Source organism: Trifolium pratense, linkage group LG7 (genome assembly GCF_020283565.1).
Source record: "Trifolium pratense cultivar HEN17-A07 linkage group LG7, ARS_RC_1.1, whole genome shotgun sequence".
In the NCBI taxonomy this organism is placed as follows: domain Eukaryota; kingdom Viridiplantae; phylum Streptophyta; class Magnoliopsida; order Fabales; family Fabaceae; genus Trifolium; species Trifolium pratense.
Window position 1 is genome coordinate 43,128,074 of NC_060065.1, and position 18,127 is coordinate 43,146,200.

General features: G+C 32.3%; 2 protein-coding genes across 7 annotated transcripts; both read left to right on the plus strand.

Annotated features, from left to right (window-relative positions):
- The first annotated feature begins 1,443 nt into the window (after positions 1 to 1,443).
- LOC123895101 lies at positions 1,444 to 5,096 on the plus strand. Of its 2 annotated transcripts, none has more exons than XM_045945308.1 (5): positions 1,444 to 1,516; positions 1,612 to 1,675; positions 4,191 to 4,294; positions 4,373 to 4,556; positions 4,906 to 5,096. In XM_045945308.1, the coding sequence occupies exons 1-5, from the start codon at positions 1,509 to 1,511 to the stop codon at positions 4,984 to 4,986; spliced, it is 441 nt and encodes a 146-aa protein (XP_045801264.1). In that variant the 5' UTR covers positions 1,444 to 1,508; the 3' UTR covers positions 4,987 to 5,096. The 2 variants fall into 2 exon arrangements, with proteins under 2 accessions (XP_045801264.1, XP_045801265.1); XM_045945309.1 differs by lacking the exons at positions 1,444 to 1,516; positions 1,612 to 1,675 and adding exons at positions 3,413 to 3,671; positions 3,772 to 3,797.
- Positions 5,097 to 5,883: 787 nt separating this feature from the next.
- LOC123895100 (ubiquitin carboxyl-terminal hydrolase 26-like) lies at positions 5,884 to 13,464 on the plus strand. 5 transcript variants are annotated; one of them, XM_045945307.1, is made up of 13 exons: positions 5,884 to 6,368; positions 6,546 to 6,654; positions 7,070 to 7,248; positions 7,783 to 8,055; positions 8,132 to 8,294; positions 8,717 to 8,788; positions 8,897 to 9,052; positions 9,285 to 9,482; positions 10,222 to 10,345; positions 10,419 to 10,504; positions 10,900 to 10,962; positions 13,284 to 13,350; positions 13,385 to 13,464. In XM_045945307.1, exons 1-12 carry the CDS (start codon positions 5,884 to 5,886, stop codon positions 13,311 to 13,313), a joined length of 1,938 nt encoding a protein of 645 aa, XP_045801263.1. In that variant the 3' UTR covers positions 13,314 to 13,350; positions 13,385 to 13,464. The 5 variants fall into 5 exon arrangements, with proteins under 5 accessions (XP_045801263.1, XP_045801262.1, XP_045801259.1 ...); XM_045945306.1 differs by having other exon boundaries at positions 13,284 to 13,464; XM_045945303.1 differs by lacking the exons at positions 13,284 to 13,350; positions 13,385 to 13,464 and having other exon boundaries at positions 10,900 to 13,024.
- The last annotated feature ends 4,663 nt before the right edge of the window (positions 13,465 to 18,127 follow it).

Here is an 18,127-nt window from a genome sequence, read left to right on the forward strand (position 1 = left end):
TTTATTCATTGATTAAGCAAAAGTAGTTACAAGCACCTTTATATAGGTGAAGATAGTTCTAACAAACTCTAACAAACTACTAACAATCTTCTAACAAACTATATGCTATGCTATTCTACATAAGCTATACACTAAGCTAAGGTACACAATCACTTGAGGAGATGACTTGTGTAGCAAGCAACGGGTACACAATCACTCAAGAAGCTGACTTGTGTAGCAAGCAACATAGAACTGTAATACCGGTTAAGAAAACAAAAAAGAGAAACTTTTTACATTTAACGGAGCATTATTTATATTTTAAAAATATAAATTACACAAATTTCAAAATATTTTCACCATACTAGCGTGCTCAAACACTAGCTAGCATTTTAGAGGATAAAAATATGGCTAAAAAGTTCAAACATATGTTATGATCATCTGTATTTCCTTATTTAATTGACATGATTGATACACTCATGGTGTGGACTCTCAATTTTTTATATTTTTTATTTAGAACAGACTCTCAATTTTATTATTTCTTTAGGAAAACAATCATCACTTTAAGATGATATTACTTCTTCAGTTCCAAATCTTTCGTCATTTTAATTTTTTAGTTTTGTCTCAAAATTTTAGTTATTTTATAAAACCAATACATAAATAATGATGTTTTATTATTTATATCTTTAAAAAAACTAAAACATTGATCAAATAAATTTTCTTTTTCTTAATAAAATAAAGGTAAAAATAATTTAACTTATCAATTTTTATTATTTTTTAATCCATATACATAATTCTAAAAAGATCAAAATTTTAGGATAGCGAGAGCTAGTAAAATTTCAATTGTTTGAACATTTACGAAAGTATGACGAAATATTGGATTAACAAAAATAAACAAAATATTGGAATGAAATTAGATCGAATTGAGTGATCCAAAGGGACAGATATACTTTAAGGGCCCGTTTGGTGCGCCGGATAGATAGAGACAAGATATGATAAGAAGCTGAATAATAATATGATATGATAGTGACATGATTAGCACATATCATGTCATGTGTTTGGTATACACATGATAAGAAAAATAATATCATTAGTTTATCATATCCTGTGTTTGATGCACATTTGATATTGACATGATAAGATATATCGATAAAATTAAAATTGATACATGCATAAATAACACTAAAATAAAATAAAAAAACATAAAAAAAAAATATGATCATGAAATAAGGATTAACATAACAAAGAGTAATTGGATAGATTTAATGGTAAGTTAAATTTATCTTTTTCTATTGGTGCACCAAACAACGGATTAAAACAAGATTGGAAAACTTTAACCTATCTTGTTTCCCTAACCTACGCACCAAACAGGCCCTAAAGACTTTTTACGGTGACTTAATTTTCTATAGGATTTCTTGGATCTATATAAGTGCTAAAACACATAATTCATTGATACAAAAATATTACAAATTTTTTTAAGTCAATTTATGCTATGATCATCTTTATTTTCCAATATTTGTTGTAATTAACGTATGTGCTGGTAAAGCCCTTTTCTTCATCCTTTCAAAAAAATTATTTACCTTAATTTTTCATTACCTTTTAATAACACTCTTATCTTCATGATTTTTGTCACAGGATTATCCGTCTCTTGTTTTGCACACTTTATGTGCGAAGATTGTTGTCCCCCTCCTTTGCAAAGGTTGTGCATTAATTCCCAGTCGAAAAATATGATTATTAAATGCAAAATTAATTATGTTACTTTTAAGCCAATATTTTCACTAATACGTAATAATATTGTCACTCTTATAATTATTGAGATTGATGATTATGCACCGACAATGTTAATTTTTTTATACATGCATCCAATCAAATTACGTTATATTTGATTATGCATTTAATCAAATATAATGTTTTATATTCAATTCAAAAAAAAGAACAAAAGCATATAAAAAGGGATCAAGATAACAATGCAAAGGATTGCTCTCCAATACTCTATGATGGAAGCGTCTATTCACACTAATCATGGTTGTTAAACAAGTTCATTGTAGTACATAAAGTTGTATTGTATCTACTTGGTATTATCGTGACATATTTTGCAGTTGTATTGTATGTCATTTTAATTCTTAGTTTTCTATAAGGTATGCTAGTGGACCAAAGGGTACAAGAAAAGAGTGGAAATGTGTTGAATACTTTGAATCAAGAGGGGGAAAAAAAAGGATAACAAGGTTGGGGAAAAGATGTTCTAGTGGCCCAGGAGGTAGGTGAAGGAGGGGACACGACATCATCTTTGCCACAACAGGTTGTCAAGGGGAGTGTGTGTGGTTAGCAGAGTTGATAGTTCTGTTTTGATGGGCCAGTTTTCATTACCGTTCCATAGGGAGGTGTGACCAAGGTGGGACAGAAGGTAATTCAAGGGGTGCCTTTAGTGATGGGCCTAAATTGGTCTTGCATAGATTGAACAATGGAGGTAGTACATTTGTCTTTTATAATAAAGAACGGAGTAGTACATGTTATTTAACGTAACGTTCAGTATATATAAAAATATATCAATGTAAACATATAAATATACAAATTACACATACTATATTATTTAAAAGTTAATTTTTTAATGAGTGATTAGTAGTTTGTGTACTAGTCATGGGGCATAAATAAAATATAATTATAATAAGAAAGAAATTTTGTAACATCCTAGACTGCTTTTAGGATGACCCACGATTGTCCTCACTCACATGCATTATAAGAAACTTCTCAAAAGGTCACTCATCCAAATACTACTCCAAGTCAAGCACACTTAACTATGAAGTTCTTATTTGTTGGGCTCCCGGAAATAAGATCCATCTTGTTGGTATAGGTAATACCTATTAATCCTTATAAGTCTTCCTTCAACCATGCAGTCACATACCTGCACAGCGTCAGGATCCATCTCATTCTGATGTGAATTCGTGCTATTGCGTAGAAGCTGTCAGGAGCCGCTCATTGTCATGCCTTGTGCACCGGCGTTCACTCTCCGCCCTCGTCAGCCTTCGGTATTACCAATATTATTTTTGGTGAGGGCTTGAGCCCCCATCTACATATATGTCATTATCAAAAGAAAAAAACATAAATGTATGTACTCCCTGAGCTAGGGTCCTAGCACCGCCATTATATATATATATGCTTTTGAACCCTAGTTCTCAAGGTACACACACTATTTCTCAAACAAATACTAGCTTGAGCGTTAGAGTGCTAACCTTTTTGCAGGTATCTCCTCTACTTGAAGAGGCCGACACCCAAAGCTTACCAAATCACTCACCAATATCTCATATTTTGTTAACGGAGCTGTCTAATTTTGCCCGTTATGTGTAAAAAAATATTACAGTGTCGTCGATGTATATAAATTAAATATTTTAAAAATAGGAGGATCAAAATTAAATTTAAACCTAATTAGAATTTTAATTTAAAATGAGGACAAAATAGTTAGTTCACAAAAAATGTAGGGGTGGAGGTATAATTGTTGGGGTCTAAGGGAAAATTTTCTACAAAGCGAGGATCCTTGGGCTTGGGAATAAACACGGAGTAGGCCCGAGCCCGACAGTTTGAGTTTGGTAAACTCAATCAGAAATTCAGAAAACGAAACCCTAAGTGCTCCGCTCCTTGGAGAGAAGGGCGATTTTAGGCCATGGCTGGAGGAAAGAGTAGCCGCGCCCAGAAATCAAGTCTCTCTCTCTCTCTCTCTCTCTCTCTCTCTCTCTCTCGTTGTTTTCATAATCTTTATCTTGCATCTAATTTCGTTTTTTTTTTCCCGTTATTTTGCAGACAAGAGGTTTCAGGTTCGTATTAAGGTGTGTTTAATTTAACTTACTCAGATCAATGATACTAAATACTAATCTCTTCTATGATATATATGATTGGACATGGTCTGGTTGACAAAAATAACCTTGAAATTATTATGATCTTGGTTTGTGCATGCAAGGTTAAAAATTTACACTTAAATACATATACTTTGATTTGACAAATTTGGTTCCCTTGTATTTTCCAAGGGAACCTTTGGGAGTGGATTGAGGAAAACCTCCGTGCGTATCACTTCGTATGATTGGAATGTTAAATTTGTGGTGGTCTTGGGTTGTCTTTGGGCATCTAGAAACCAATATGTTTTTGACAACAAACAAATTACTTGTTGTTGTGTATAGAACTAATTGTTATATTAATTAATTATATCTTCTATTCCATCGTAGAAACGATTAGCAAGAAAAGCTCGTCAAAAGGCAGAAGAGGAGGCTCGTCAAAAGGCAGAAAAGGAGGCTTGTCAAAAGAAGCACGTCATAGAATATTTGAAATGGTATTGTATACCTGTGTGTGTGTGTTAGTCCCTTAGGAATTAACTGCTTTTTTCACATTCCTACTCATTCATTGGCAGGTTAATTCCGTTTGCTGCCCATTCACATTGGCTATCTCTGGAAGTCATTGCTAATTCAGTGAATACTGATGGCAATGAACAACTACAAAATTTGGTTCAGAGATTCTTGAACAAAGATATTACTGAAAAATCGATTATTCTTGACTTTGCACCGCAATTTTGTAAGGAATATGGAGTAGATACGGTAAGCTGATATGTATTTCCCAACATAATATGTATTATTAATTTTTTATTATTATTATTATTATTATTATTATTATTATTATTATTATGTAATGGGTAGCATAAACTTATCTCTTCTTCATGATATTTTCTTACAATCGGTCTGGATTCAGTTCTCAACTGGATACATGTCAATCCATTAGTATGACAGTTCCATTCATTTTTTGTCTATAAGTGAGTGTTAACTTGGGTACGGGATTCAAACATAGCCATAGGTTCTCTTCTTAGGATAGTGTTTTCCTTTTCCTTACTAAGAAACAAAGCAAACATGATTTTTGAATTTGATGAAATTTTGTAATCTGTGTATGCAGCTGGACTTTGAACATTATGATCCAAATTCACCATATCCCCCTCCTACAAATAATCCATATATGCATATTGAAAGGGAGTAATTCAGAAGAAGAATCGTGCTCCGAGTGACAACACTACCTAAGTGACCGTGCTGCGAGAATTGCCTCATGTGCTTATTTTTGAGCTTAAGCGCTATGTCTTCTGTCAAAAGGTATTGTAAAAAGTTCAAGTTTTATTACCATTGTATTGTTGTAAGCATTACACAACTTAATTCCTTGTGTTTTTCATTGTTTACTTCATTTTTTGGTTTGATTTTTTTTTTTTGGTACAACAGAGCAATAAACATGCAAGAATTTTCAGAGCATACGCCAGTCTATATTTTGGGCATAGAAAATTTTATTTCCTCTTTGTGCATGTGCACCATATAGTCCTAAAAACTTACTGTGTGGGCATATATATTTTCTTTTTGTAAATTTTTCTATCCATGCAAAAGCCTCAAATCAAATTTTAAAAAGAATTTTTCCAGAGTGCGGATCGACCAATAAATGATAGGCCAGAGGGATGGGCTCATTCGACTAATTAGTGATCCCGTGTCATTGTTCAAATCATACATATTGGTCTAAATGCTCAAGCTTGCTTGTATGAGCTTTGCTTTAACTTTTTATAAGATGAAATAGAAACAACTTTTAATGGTTAATTCAGAAGGACCATTATCTTACCTGGCGAACCTGTATGGTGTATTATCGCTGCTAATTTCTCAGACAAAATTTTCATCTCTTTCTTTGGGTAGTGATCAGACATGAGTTTTCTGAAGATAGAAACTATGTTATTAGCTACATGCTTTTTCTCTCTCTGGTTAATCTTCATTCTATGTATATTTTGATTTTCTGTATCACCATTTTCTGATGGATTTATTTCCTTTTTCTGTTTTCTCTGACCGACAGACAATAAAAGCGAAGAAAGTATCTTCTACATTTTCATTTCCCGCTGAACTTAGTATGCGCCGCATATTGTCTGAGCCATCTCAGCCTGAATTGTTATACGAGTTGTCATCTTTTGTGCAACACTATGGAAATGCAGTTGATCATGGTCATTACGTTGCTCACATCAAGGATGAGAACACGGGGCAATGGTGGAGATTTAATGACAAAATTGTTACTAAAGATTCACAGTCTTCACTTACGAAGACATTTTCATCTGAGGATGTATATCTAATGATGTACCGTGTGAAGGATACTAATCATATTGAAAGAGATGACAATATTTGTGTTCCTTCGCATTATTTTGAAGAGATTCAAACTTCAAATGCGACATATCAAAAGAAGTACAATCAGAGGAAAGAGAAAGAATCGAGTCTCATCAATGAAAGGACGGAAGAAGTACGATCTGTTTTATCTGAAGCATCTGTTCAATCACTTAGTCAACCATTTTTTTGGATCTCTTGTGACTGGCTTCGCCAATGGGCTAAAAATGTTACTCCAAGGTGCATATGCTTTATGTATTGTTGGCTGTGAACACATAAACAATTTATTAATTTTTATTTATTGTGCGGCTAAATTCTTTCCTAGCCTTAGCTTGAGGCACATTTCTTTGTACCATTTACTACGGCAGGGTTATTTCACTTAATTTATGGGATACTTACTTTTTAATGTTAATGCAGTGCTATTGACAACACAGCTATCACTTGTTCTCATGGTAAAGTCCTAGTGTCAAAGGTTACCTCAATGAAGCGTCTGTCTTCTAAAGCCTGGGAAACATTACTCGAAAAGGTAAACGTATTTAGTTGTTATGATTCTCTTAGAATTTTGGTTCGGTACTAATCCGGCTTGCCTTATCTCATTCAATGCGTGACTCTAAATGTCATTCTTTTGATCTTGGAGCTCCTTGTTGATTGAGATTTTTCATAATTGGTAAATGTGCTTGAGAAGAGATAGATTGGAAAATGATTTCTCATTTTTTATTCTATTCTCTTAGAATTGTGATGGATAATACCAACAACATAAATGACCTTTTTTCATAGTGATCATGTGCGATGACAATAGATAGAGTCTTGAGTCTTGAGCTTCTATTGAGAGATTTTTACGCCTTTGATTTAGTCATGTTTTATTCATGTATATCTCCTATTTTGCCATTGTTTTATTCATGTCTAACAATTATTTTTCCTTTATGCTTCATAAAATTCAGTATGGTGGGGGGCCAAAACTTTCTCATGAAGACTGCTGTTTGGACTGTCTGAAGGAAGGGGCTCAGAATGTCATGTCAGCTGACACTTACCGGGATCGAAGAGAATCATTTAAGCAACTTGCATGGGATATTCTTGATGGAAAAAATGAAGATGGAAAGTACTATGTGTCTAGATCATGGTATGATTGCAAATCTTTTCTGCTGTCATTTTTGTTCTTATAGAAAGGAATAATGGGTGATGGAGATAAGTGTTCCGTTTGCTATTTTGTTTTGGAAATTGTTTTTATTAAGCTTTATGGGGCCAGTATGATATATATGGATTATTAATTCAAGCACCAGAAGTGCTTGAAAAGAGTTAATTTTTTTAGTACAGTAGACTAATAATAAAAGAGAGGGGAAATACATATGGATGGTCAACCGGATCTCTAATACAAGACAAAACTTATACTAGTAACCAACTAAACGACTAAACGAACTGATAATAACCAACTAAATAACCACCCATATAAAATTTATAACTAGGGAGAGAGCCACACATTGAATAGTGACACGACCTAAATATTATAAGTGGCGGGCATCCTCCAATCCTTACAAGTTAGTTTTGTTTGCAAGAGTGTTTTAGACCTAATCCAAAACCAAACTTCGCCACGTTCTTAGGGTAGAGTTCAAAAGCAACTATATGAAATCCTTTTGAGCCGAGTTTACTTTTGTAGGTTGCTTCAATGGTCTATAGGAGAAATTCCCGATGCTCCATCTGAAGCTAATTCTAATCCTACCTCTGATATTACTTGTTCACATCGACAACTTTTGCCTGAGCACGCAACTGTTCCTAAGCGGGTGCTTGTTCCTAAGGATTTTTGGCACTCCATATACAAAGATGCCAATTCTGTGAAAAACGATGTGGTCACTTTTCCTTCAGACTCCAAAGAATGCTTAGTATGCTGTAGAAATTTTTTTGATATGTTTCAGAAGAAGCTGTCAATGAGGTTCGTTTGTTTGTAAACTGCTATTGATTTAGAGCTGATGTAGACAGATTCTAAATTAAATTCTGTTTTCATGTAGTCTGTTCATGTGGAAATGTGTGAAGCTTAATCTAAATTCCAGTTATTTCTTAGTTCCTACATCTTGGATTTCGAAATGGAGAAATTACATCAACCCTGATGTCAAGAATTCTGATACACCTGAAACATTAAATGTGGCGATTAATTCACTGCTCTGTGAAAAGGTACATTGTTTCTTCATTTTTGCTCTAGTCACATTTTGCATATTGTTATGTGGTATAAATGAGTTCTGTTTGTACCAGTTTAGTGTACTAGTAGTATTTGGTTAAATTTGAATTTACTTTTCAGGTTTGCACTTTTCAGGTTAAATGTGATAAGGATTTTAGTTGCAGATATTCTTAACTCTTCAATCATGTGAAAACTTAATAATATTAAATTTCAAGTTCTGAATAATATAAAACCACTAATGTGTTTATATAGGCTAATGGGGCGAATACTAATTACTAATAAAAATAAAATATTATTTCTTATAATATAATATTTACTATTTACAACAAATCACCATGTTATTTTTCTATACTTGGTCTTCACATATGACAAGACATCAAATTTAATCCGTAGCAATTTCTATACTTGGTCTTCTCAGCACGCACGACTTATTGAAAGGCCTCCTGAACTGATTCTCAGCTTTGGTGTTTTAACTCTAAGAGAGTCTTCTGTAAGTTGGGGATTTTCCCTCTCTCATTTTGCATATCATTGTTAACTATAAACATGTTTTTTCTCCCTGTCTCTCAGTTTTCCTTCTGTTTCCCTTTGTGGATTTTAGGCATGTGGTTTAACACTTATAACTGAGGAAGACTGGAAATGTTTCTGCAAAGAATGGGATACTGAAATCCAAGGAGTATCTGCAGAGTTTGAGAATATGGATAACATGAATAATGAATTTGGGAATTGTCAAGTTTTGATCAAGACTTGTCCTGAGGTAATCTAAAACTCTACCAACACTCTTCTGAATCTACACGGTTATCCACTCCCTTATGTTCTCCCACATAAATTCCATAACACTAACTTATCTCAGTTAATTTTTTAATCTATTCTAAATCTTTGTATAGTCTTGAAATAAATTTACTGGCAAATTTGTTCCACTCTTATTGGATGTTATATTTAATTTTATTTCAGTTGAACTACAATTTTTGCCCCTCTGACACATGTAGGTTTGTGAAAGTTGCATTGGAGAAAAGGAAAGCCATAAATTCCACTATTGCAATGAGGATATATGTGTAATTTTTGTCCGTGGAAAGGGTCGAAGGGAACACTCTAGTAAGGCTGAATTTAACAGTTCTACTAATCTAGAAGTGTCTGCTTCAACATCATTATACACCCTAAAAATGTTGATATGGGACTACTTTGGGGTAAGCCAAGTTTGTTGACTTTGTTGTGTATTGAAATTATTTTGTAGTTTAAATGTTGGGTGGCTAAAAATGGGCAGGACTTTCTCAACATTCAGGCATACTAAAATGCTAAAGTGTGATATATATACACTGCTTCATTCTATCCAACATCCAATGAATTTTGTCAAAATTTTAGTTATCTTTTTCTTGTATATATATTGTGCTAAGTGGAGCTTATATTGATAGGGCATTGTATATACAATATTTGAGCCCCTAATTGCTAAATCTACAAGCCTCTTAAACATGGGATCAATGCCTCATGAGAGTTTCATGTCATCATATAGTAAAAGGGAAGATTGTAGGGTGGACCACCTTTATATGTAGTCTCAGTTGGATCACATTCTAAAACCGTTTATTAAGCAAAATTACAAGACCTTATTATGCATTGTCCATATCGGATTGCTTGCTTTCCTGTCTTTTGTCTTCCTCTTGTTCACCGTGTTGTTCAAGGCTTACCTGCACTGCTGCCCAAATCCTCCTCTGTATTGTGTGTTTGTGTGAAAGCATCATATCATTATTAACCTAAAAATGACTCGTAGTAGACATAAATTAGGGGCGATTGCTTGATAAACTGAAAATAGAAGTGGTTATGTAAATTTTGTTGTCTTTAAAAGCTCCCACGTATTAGTGTATTGCTGCAATCGATTTAGTGCTTTGTAATGTCCAACTTTTTGTTTCCACATCTGGTAATTGTTCTCAGGTTGTCAAAGAAAACCAGATACTAGAAAAGGGTGGTATAACAATTGATAACAGTGATGAATATACTACACTTGTGGACCTTAACATATTTGCTGGAGATCAGATTATTGTGCGGGACTCCGATGGTAAGCTTTTTGATACTTTTACTTTATCCTTTTCTTCTTATGTATAGAAATTGACATATTTTATCTTTTGCAGATGAGCTGGTTAATGAGAAAAAGGATACGCAGTATACCGAGGAAGGGTATCGTGGAACACTTTTGACTTCAAATGTTTCATCTCAGGTGAATTTTGTAGGAATGCATAAAATAGAATTTAATTTTCTCGTTCAATATTTTAAAGATATTAGCGTGTGTATCAAACTGCTATGCAACTCTTTTTCTTGACTGAGTGTTATTTTTCTTGCTTTTCTTCCCCTTCTTGGAAGCCGTATATTTGATCTTATTGTCTAGCATTCTGTTACCTTATAGAAATATGAAAATAGAGTTACTTTTTTACAGTCCCCATGAGCTTAGCTCAATTGGTTGGGACATCAGCATTTTATATGCAGGAGCCAGGGTTCGAACCCTGGACACTCCACTTATCCATCTTTAAAGGTGGAATTTCAAGCCACTAGGCTACCTGACCAAAAAAAAAAAGAGTTACTTTTTTACATTGATTGTATTTGCTTTTGTTGCAGGGTCGTACCTCAATGCAGAAACCCCCTAACCATTTTAATGTACAAGACCTTTCTCCTCGCGAGGTATTAGAAAGCATTGATCAATTCTTCGTTGAAGGCCACATATCTCAATATCCTGAATTTGCGGTCCCTTCTCTCACTGATCACATATACTTGAAAGAGGTTGGACATATCGTCCTACTTAAGCGTTTTATGATTTCACCCTCAAGCAGGGGGACAAAGTCACTGATACATTGGATGCTTCATAAGATTCGAAGCAACTTAAGGGCAAATCGGTCTACAACATTGAGAGCTCTGTATTATATGAATACTTTTTTCACATCAGAAAGTCAGTCAACTACTATTGTGGATTACATTGCTGCTATGTTAGAATGCACCAGAACAAGCTTAAACATTTATGCAGTTCCAACCGGATATGTGATTGGAGATTTAACTTTTGTGTACAAAAATGAAATTGTCGACTGCAGAAGAGTTGAGAAACCAATACCAACTGGTGTGATCACTGATCTGAGGACGGAAGCTGATTATATTCTTTTGGTTGAAAAGGATTGTATACTAGCTAGACTATCTGATGATGATTTCCACATTTCTCATAAGTGCATCATTATTAGTTCTCATGGTCGGCCGAGTATGGCAGTAAGGGGTCTAGTAAGAAGCTTGAAGTTACGATTTCAACTACCTATTTTCGCGCTAATGGATTTTGATCCTGCCGGGATAGATATCATGGTCAGTTTTGAGTACGGTTCCAAAAATAGTGCACTCTATAATTCAAACTTGATCACCAAGGGTATAAAGTGGCTTGGAGTCAAACAAGGTGATATACAATTATTGCCGGATGGATGCATGTTAGAGATGACCGAAAAAAATCTTAAAGCTGCTAAGGAAATGCTTCGACAGCCTCAGATTCGAGAGAATTCTGAGTGGGTGAAAAGTTTGATGTGGATGATAAAAAATAAAAAGAAGACAAGGATAGATGCACTTACTGCAGATAATATTTCCTATTTGGCGAATACTTACCTACCTTCGAGGATTAGTGAGATGATGAATGAGTTTGGCGAATAGAGATTTAGTGATTGGATTGAAAGTAGGGGTGCTCGCGGTTCGGTTTGCATCTATCCTTGTCTTCTTTTTATTTTTTATCATCCACATCAAACTTTTCACCCACTCAGAATTCTCTCGAATCTGAGGCTGTCGAAGCATTTCCTTAGCAGCTTTAAGATTTTTTTCGGTCATATCTAACATGCATCCATCCGGCAATAATTGTATATCACCTTGTTTGACTCCAAGCCACTTTATACCCTTGGTGATCAAGTTTGAATTATAGAATGCACTATTTTTGGAACCGTACTCAAAACTGACCATGATATCTATCCCGGCAGGATCAAAATCCACTAGCGCGAAAATAGGTAGTTGAAATCGTAACTTCAAGCTTCTTACTAGACCCCTTACTGCCATACTCGGCCGACCATGAGAACTAATAATGATGCACTTATGAGAAATGTGGAAATCATCATCAGATAGTCTAGCTAGTATACAATCCTTTTCAACCAAAAGAATATAATCAGCTTCCGTCCTCAGATCAGTGATCACACCAGTTGGTATTGGTTTCTCAACTCTTCTGCAGTCGACAATTTCATTTTTGTACACAAAAGTTAAATCTCCAATCACATATCCGGTTGGAGCTGCATAAATGTTTAAGCTTGTTCTGGTGCATTCTAACATAGCAGCAATGTAATCCACAATAGTAGTTGACTGACTTTCTGATGTGAAAAAAGTATTCATATAATACAGAGCTCTCAATGTTGTAGACCGATTTGCCCTTAAGTTGCTTCGAATCTTATGAAGCATCCAATGTATACTTTGTCCCCCTGCTTGAGGGTGAAATCATAAAACGCTTAAGTAGGACGATATGTCCAACCTCTTTCAAGTATATGTGATCAGTGAGAGAAGGGACCGCAAATTCAGGATAAGAGAAAAACACAAACTTTTACATTTCCAAGAAAAGTTCACTCTCTCTCTCTTACCTTTTCCATAATCAATAACCAATCAAAATTGTTTATACCTTTTCAAGTAACCTTTTTACTAAAAAGCTTACATTCAATTATTATATTTTACTTTTTCTTAATAAGTGTGATTTTTATTTTTTTCTCTTACATTTTGGGACGGAGGGAGTAAAATCTAAAACGAATTTTAATATATTGATAATATGGGTCTTTTTTCCTTTCAAAAAATATGGGTCTTTTTTCTCGAAATGAACATGTTTGTTATTTATAAAATCTAATGAAAAATAACTCTTTGTTGATGGGCTTAAAATTACAAATTTAGTAACCTTACCTTTAAGACCCACTCTAAAATGTAAAAAAAATCTGATTTTATGCATGCAGATGTTTAGGTTGTGGGCAACTCTATCTTGAAAGCTAATTTGAAACTATAGGAGGGACCTACATCGAGAGACTAGTAGTAAATATTTTTCTTGGCTTTTTGTAATAAACTTCACTTGAATGGGTAGTTATTTGATGTGCCTTTTAACCAATAAAATTATAGCATTTGCGTTAAGTATTTAAATCAAAACTATAAATTAATTTTTTATCGTAAAATAGTTTTAATTTTTTTATTTTCATTGGTTAGAAAACATACAGGAGTGTAACAAAAAAAAAGAAGAGTATGAGGGTACAAAGTAATAATAGCATTTACTATAAATACTCCCTCCGTATCAAAATATACGTCATTTTGAGAAAAAAATTATACTAAAAGTCATTATACAATATCAATAAAGTATTTAATGCTATTTTTTTTATTATACTTTTAATTATTTATCACTCTCTCTTATTTTACTTCTTCAATTTATCTTTTTCATACTATTAATGAAGGGCAATTTTGTAAATTAAGTCATAATTTCTCTTTTCCATACAATAATGATTACATTTCTTTTTTTTTTTTTTGACAATAATGATTACATTTCTTAATTTGTGTAATATAGTTAAAACGACTTATATTTTAGTAAGGAGATAATATAATTCAGCTTTGGAGAGAAGATGTGTAAATATTAGACACATATGGATAAAGTGCAATTTAATATTAATCACGAGTAAAATGTACACATAAATAAATAAAAAAAAAAGTTAAAAAAAGTTAATAAGTTTTTACCACCTGTAAGGTACCCGAGTTTTAGTTTACCTCTTGTAATATCTTTTTTTATTATTCCACTACGATGTGAAAATACATTCTCTGATGTTGCTTTGACATTTTTAGATGTAGACATATATATTGTCAGTTAATTAAGGCAAAGTCTTCATAAAAAGGGCACTACTTGACTTTTGTCAAGTTCAGAATCTTGTGTGCAACTTATAAGTCCTTCATAATCTTCATTTGATCAGAATTTAGTCTGCATTAGTACTTGTTCCATCAGAGTTGTCTTCAGAACAAGAACTTAGTCTCGAAATTCTTGAAATGACTTGATCAGAGTTGACTTTAGAACTAATATATTGTTCTAGAAAGTCTTGAAGAGTCTTTGACTTTTTTTTTGAACGACAAATATATTATTAATAAAATCAAGTCTCTGTACAAGATGAACAAAGACCGGTAAAATAGGAGTTATAAAATAAACGCGCCATATATAAGCGGAACACCGATGTTAATACCAAAACCTTACACTACCTAAAAGAGTTCAACTTCTAATCTCATTCTTAAAAAGACACTCCTCAGTTTCCAGACACTCCTCTTTAATTTTATGTTCAGTTAATGTAAAATTTTCTATCAGAAGTAGATTAATTTGTCTATTTTTCTACGGCAAGTTCTATGGTACATTAGACAATTTCTAATGTATCGGTACATGGGGTATCAAATTAATAAATAAAATGAATATTTTTTCAAAAAAAATTATTTTTCTATCATTAAAAACATTATAATAACCAAATATCATTAACCAAAATTGTAAAAAATATAAATTTTGATATTTTTTGAATTTTTATTCTTCATAATAGTCAATATTCAATTTTTTATTGAAAAAATGTTAAAATATTAGTGTAATCATTATAAACAATGAAATTGTATTTTTTCTTGTACTATTATTATATCTAAAATACAATAATCAACTAATAGTATTTTTAATTCATAAAAATAATTGTTAATTTATTAATTTACGACTTCAAGTACCAGAACACTTGAATTATTCAAATGTACCGTATAAACTCTTTTTTTCTACACACTTAAAATACGCATCAGACTTCAGAGTATTCATTATTCTTATACATAGTGTTTAGTCTTCACTAGAACTTGCTCCATAGAGTTGTCTTCAGAACCGTAACTTAGTCTCGAAATTCTTGAAGTGACTTGATCAGAGTTGACTTTAGAACTAGAATCTTGTTTTAGAAATTCTTGAAGAGTCTTTGACTAGAATTTGTCTTCTTGATGACTATGGTCAAAACCAAACTATCCATCATAGTTTGTCGACCATTAGAGTTAACTTTCAAACTCTTTAATTTTATGTTCAGTATATGTAAATTTTTCTATCAAAAGTAGATTAAATAGTCTATTTTTCTACATACTCAAAACACGCATCAAACTTCAGAGTATTCAATTATTCTTATACACAGTGTTAATTATCATCAAAACTGTAGAGATTTATTTTCTCAAAACCATTTTAATTAGTTTAACAATTATGACACTTGTTAGCACGTTTTAACTTTTTTAATATGTGTAAAAAATTATTGAATGATATACTTATTAATAAAAGTGTCAACCGCTGTCAAACAAGTCAACCGCTGAGTGGAAGGCTTCCACTCAACCGTCCACTCAACCGTCCCTGAAAGTGTCAACCGCTGTCAAACAAGTCCTTGAAAGTATTAAAATGATTAAAAAGTCCTCCATTATTTGTTCTGTTAGTCAATTTAGTCCAAAACGTTATCTTTCTGTTAACTATGATGATGTGGCAGATTGATTATAATATTTTAATAATTTTTTTATTTCCACTTTAAATTTATTTTATTTAACATTAATTTAAAACAGAAAGAATAATTAAATATAACAAATTAAAATAAATTCATAGTAAAACAAAAGAAAATTCATACTCAATCTTTCCTAGATTTAGAAACCTGCCCAAGATTCCTCCTCTTTTTGAAACCGAACCTCTTCAAAACTGAATTTCATAAACACCTTTTTTATTCCAACAAAGAAAAAATCAATTTTGACTTCAAAATCAAATACAATGGCTTATTGATCAGATCCATCTTCTTCCCCAAAGTCGATCTGAAATCTGTTCATAACAATGCTGCAACACATTATCCATGAATTGAATGGGGTTGAAAGGTGTTAGACTCGGTGGTGGTGGGGTGCTCTGAATGAGGAAACTTTGTTTTTCTTGCCTTTGATTCTTTTTGAAAATGATTGTAAGAAGCTAAAAAGAATCATTTAAAGTTAAGCCCTGTAATGTATCACACTATAATCCGCGGATATTGCAAATTGGAACCATTTGATGAGGCTTTGGAGTTGTTGACTGAGATGAAGGATTTTGGTCTGCCGATGAATATGAGAAGCTCATCCAGTCTCTCTACTTGAAGTCTTTGTTTGGATTGGGAAAGAGCAGAAATACTGCAACAAGAAATGAAAGAAAAAGGTTTACAAATAAATTGTGCCACATGAAACTGTTATAGTAATTAATTTCAGCTATCATGGAGCTCTGCTTCTGTTAGTGCTGCTGGAGGCAACTTTCTTTTGTGATTGCATTAAAATTGAGCTGCATTGTTGAATGTGGAGAAGAGTTCTGCTTCAATTGTTTGATCAATAAAAGCAAATATACTAAAAGTAGTGATCATAAAGTGTAACAGGGAGTTTGAAGTTTAGAAAGGGAGTGTAGAGGGATTAGAGTTCATATGATTAATTATGTGTTTTAGTGCAAGTATTCTAAATGATATTATTTCCTCATAGAATAATAGTATGTCTTAATGTGTGTGAGTTTTACTAGAAACTCTGAATGTGTCCGGGAATTATGTAGATTAATGGTCCTTTTGTCTCAAGCAAAAAAATATTTTTATTTTATCCTAATTTTTTTTTGACGAAATATTTTATCCTAAATCATAAGAAAAAACAATTAACTTTATCATTTTTAATATTTACTTTTACTTATTCCTATGAAATTTAATACAAATTGCATTTAATTTACTATCTGTTTCTTTTTCCTCTAATCAATTATCAATAAGAAATATCAATTGTTTGTTGGTTCGGTGTTGATTGACACTGAACTTGATAGGGAGGATCACGGTTCGATCCCCCGCAACTGCGATCGGGAGGGAGACTGAAATTACTTGATGTCAGAATTGAAACTTAAAAATTTATTTGTAATAAACGTAAAATTTAACGACCTATTTATTACTTAAAAGATTTAAAGGATCTATATGATTACAATGTAAATCTTAAATTATCTATAAATGCATTTTGCCTAAAAAAGTGTAACAAACATATGTCATATTTTTAAAAGTGATAATTTTTTAATTCCAATTAAAAAAAAACACTCTAACAAACATAAGTAATATTTTTAAAAGTGATAATTTTTATACAATTTAAAATATAAAAAAATTGCAACAAACGGTCTCTTAATTTTTTTTTTAAACAAGCAAACTTAATGCATTTCATTCATAATAATAGTTGTCTTAAAAAATAATAATTCATAATAATAGTTTCAATGGGAAATACTTACTTAGGCACAACTACAAATTTGAGGTGTTAAGCGCACACACACACACAATAATAAAAAAAATAAGGCTTAATTGCAATTACTTAGGCACAACTACAAATTTGAGGTGTTAAGCGCACACACACACACAATAATAAAAAAAATAAGGCTTAATTGCAATTTTGGTCTCTCCTTCCCCCCTATTTTAAAATTCGACAGTTTTTGTCCCCCTATTATAATTTTTAACTATAAATTGACGATGTGATATGTTTTAAACGACATGAAATATGATTTGGTGATGAGAAAATATCAACATCGATGAAATTGTAAAAAAAATCCTTCATAAAATTAATTTAAAACACATTGTATCACCATACCAACATCGATTGATATATATTTTTTTTTGGTTACAAGATATATATTTTTTTTTTTGAAGGAAGATATTTTATTTATTTATATATGCCTATATATATATATATATGCTTTGTGCCCAAATAAGACTTTTCAATACAAGGTGAAAATAAATTTTAGTTCTAAAATATTTTTCATCATAATATT

Coding starts and splice junctions, on each gene's coding strand:
- LOC123895101 (XM_045945308.1), top strand. Junction 1,676..4,190: donor TGTCCCCCTCCTTTGCAAAG/GTTGTGCATTAA, acceptor ATTCCATCGTAG/AAACGATTAGCAAGAAAAGC. Junction 4,557..4,905: donor AGGAATATGGAGTAGATACG/GTAAGCTGATAT, acceptor CTGTGTATGCAG/CTGGACTTTGAACATTATGA.
- LOC123895100 (XM_045945303.1), top strand. CDS start 5,884: ATGCGCCGCATATTGTCTGAGCCATCTCAGCCTGAATTGTTATACGAG. Junction 10,346..10,418: donor TATTGTGCGGGACTCCGATG/GTAAGCTTTTTG, acceptor TATCTTTTGCAG/ATGAGCTGGTTAATGAGAAA. Junction 10,505..10,899: donor CTTCAAATGTTTCATCTCAG/GTGAATTTTGTA, acceptor CTTTTGTTGCAG/GGTCGTACCTCAATGCAGAA.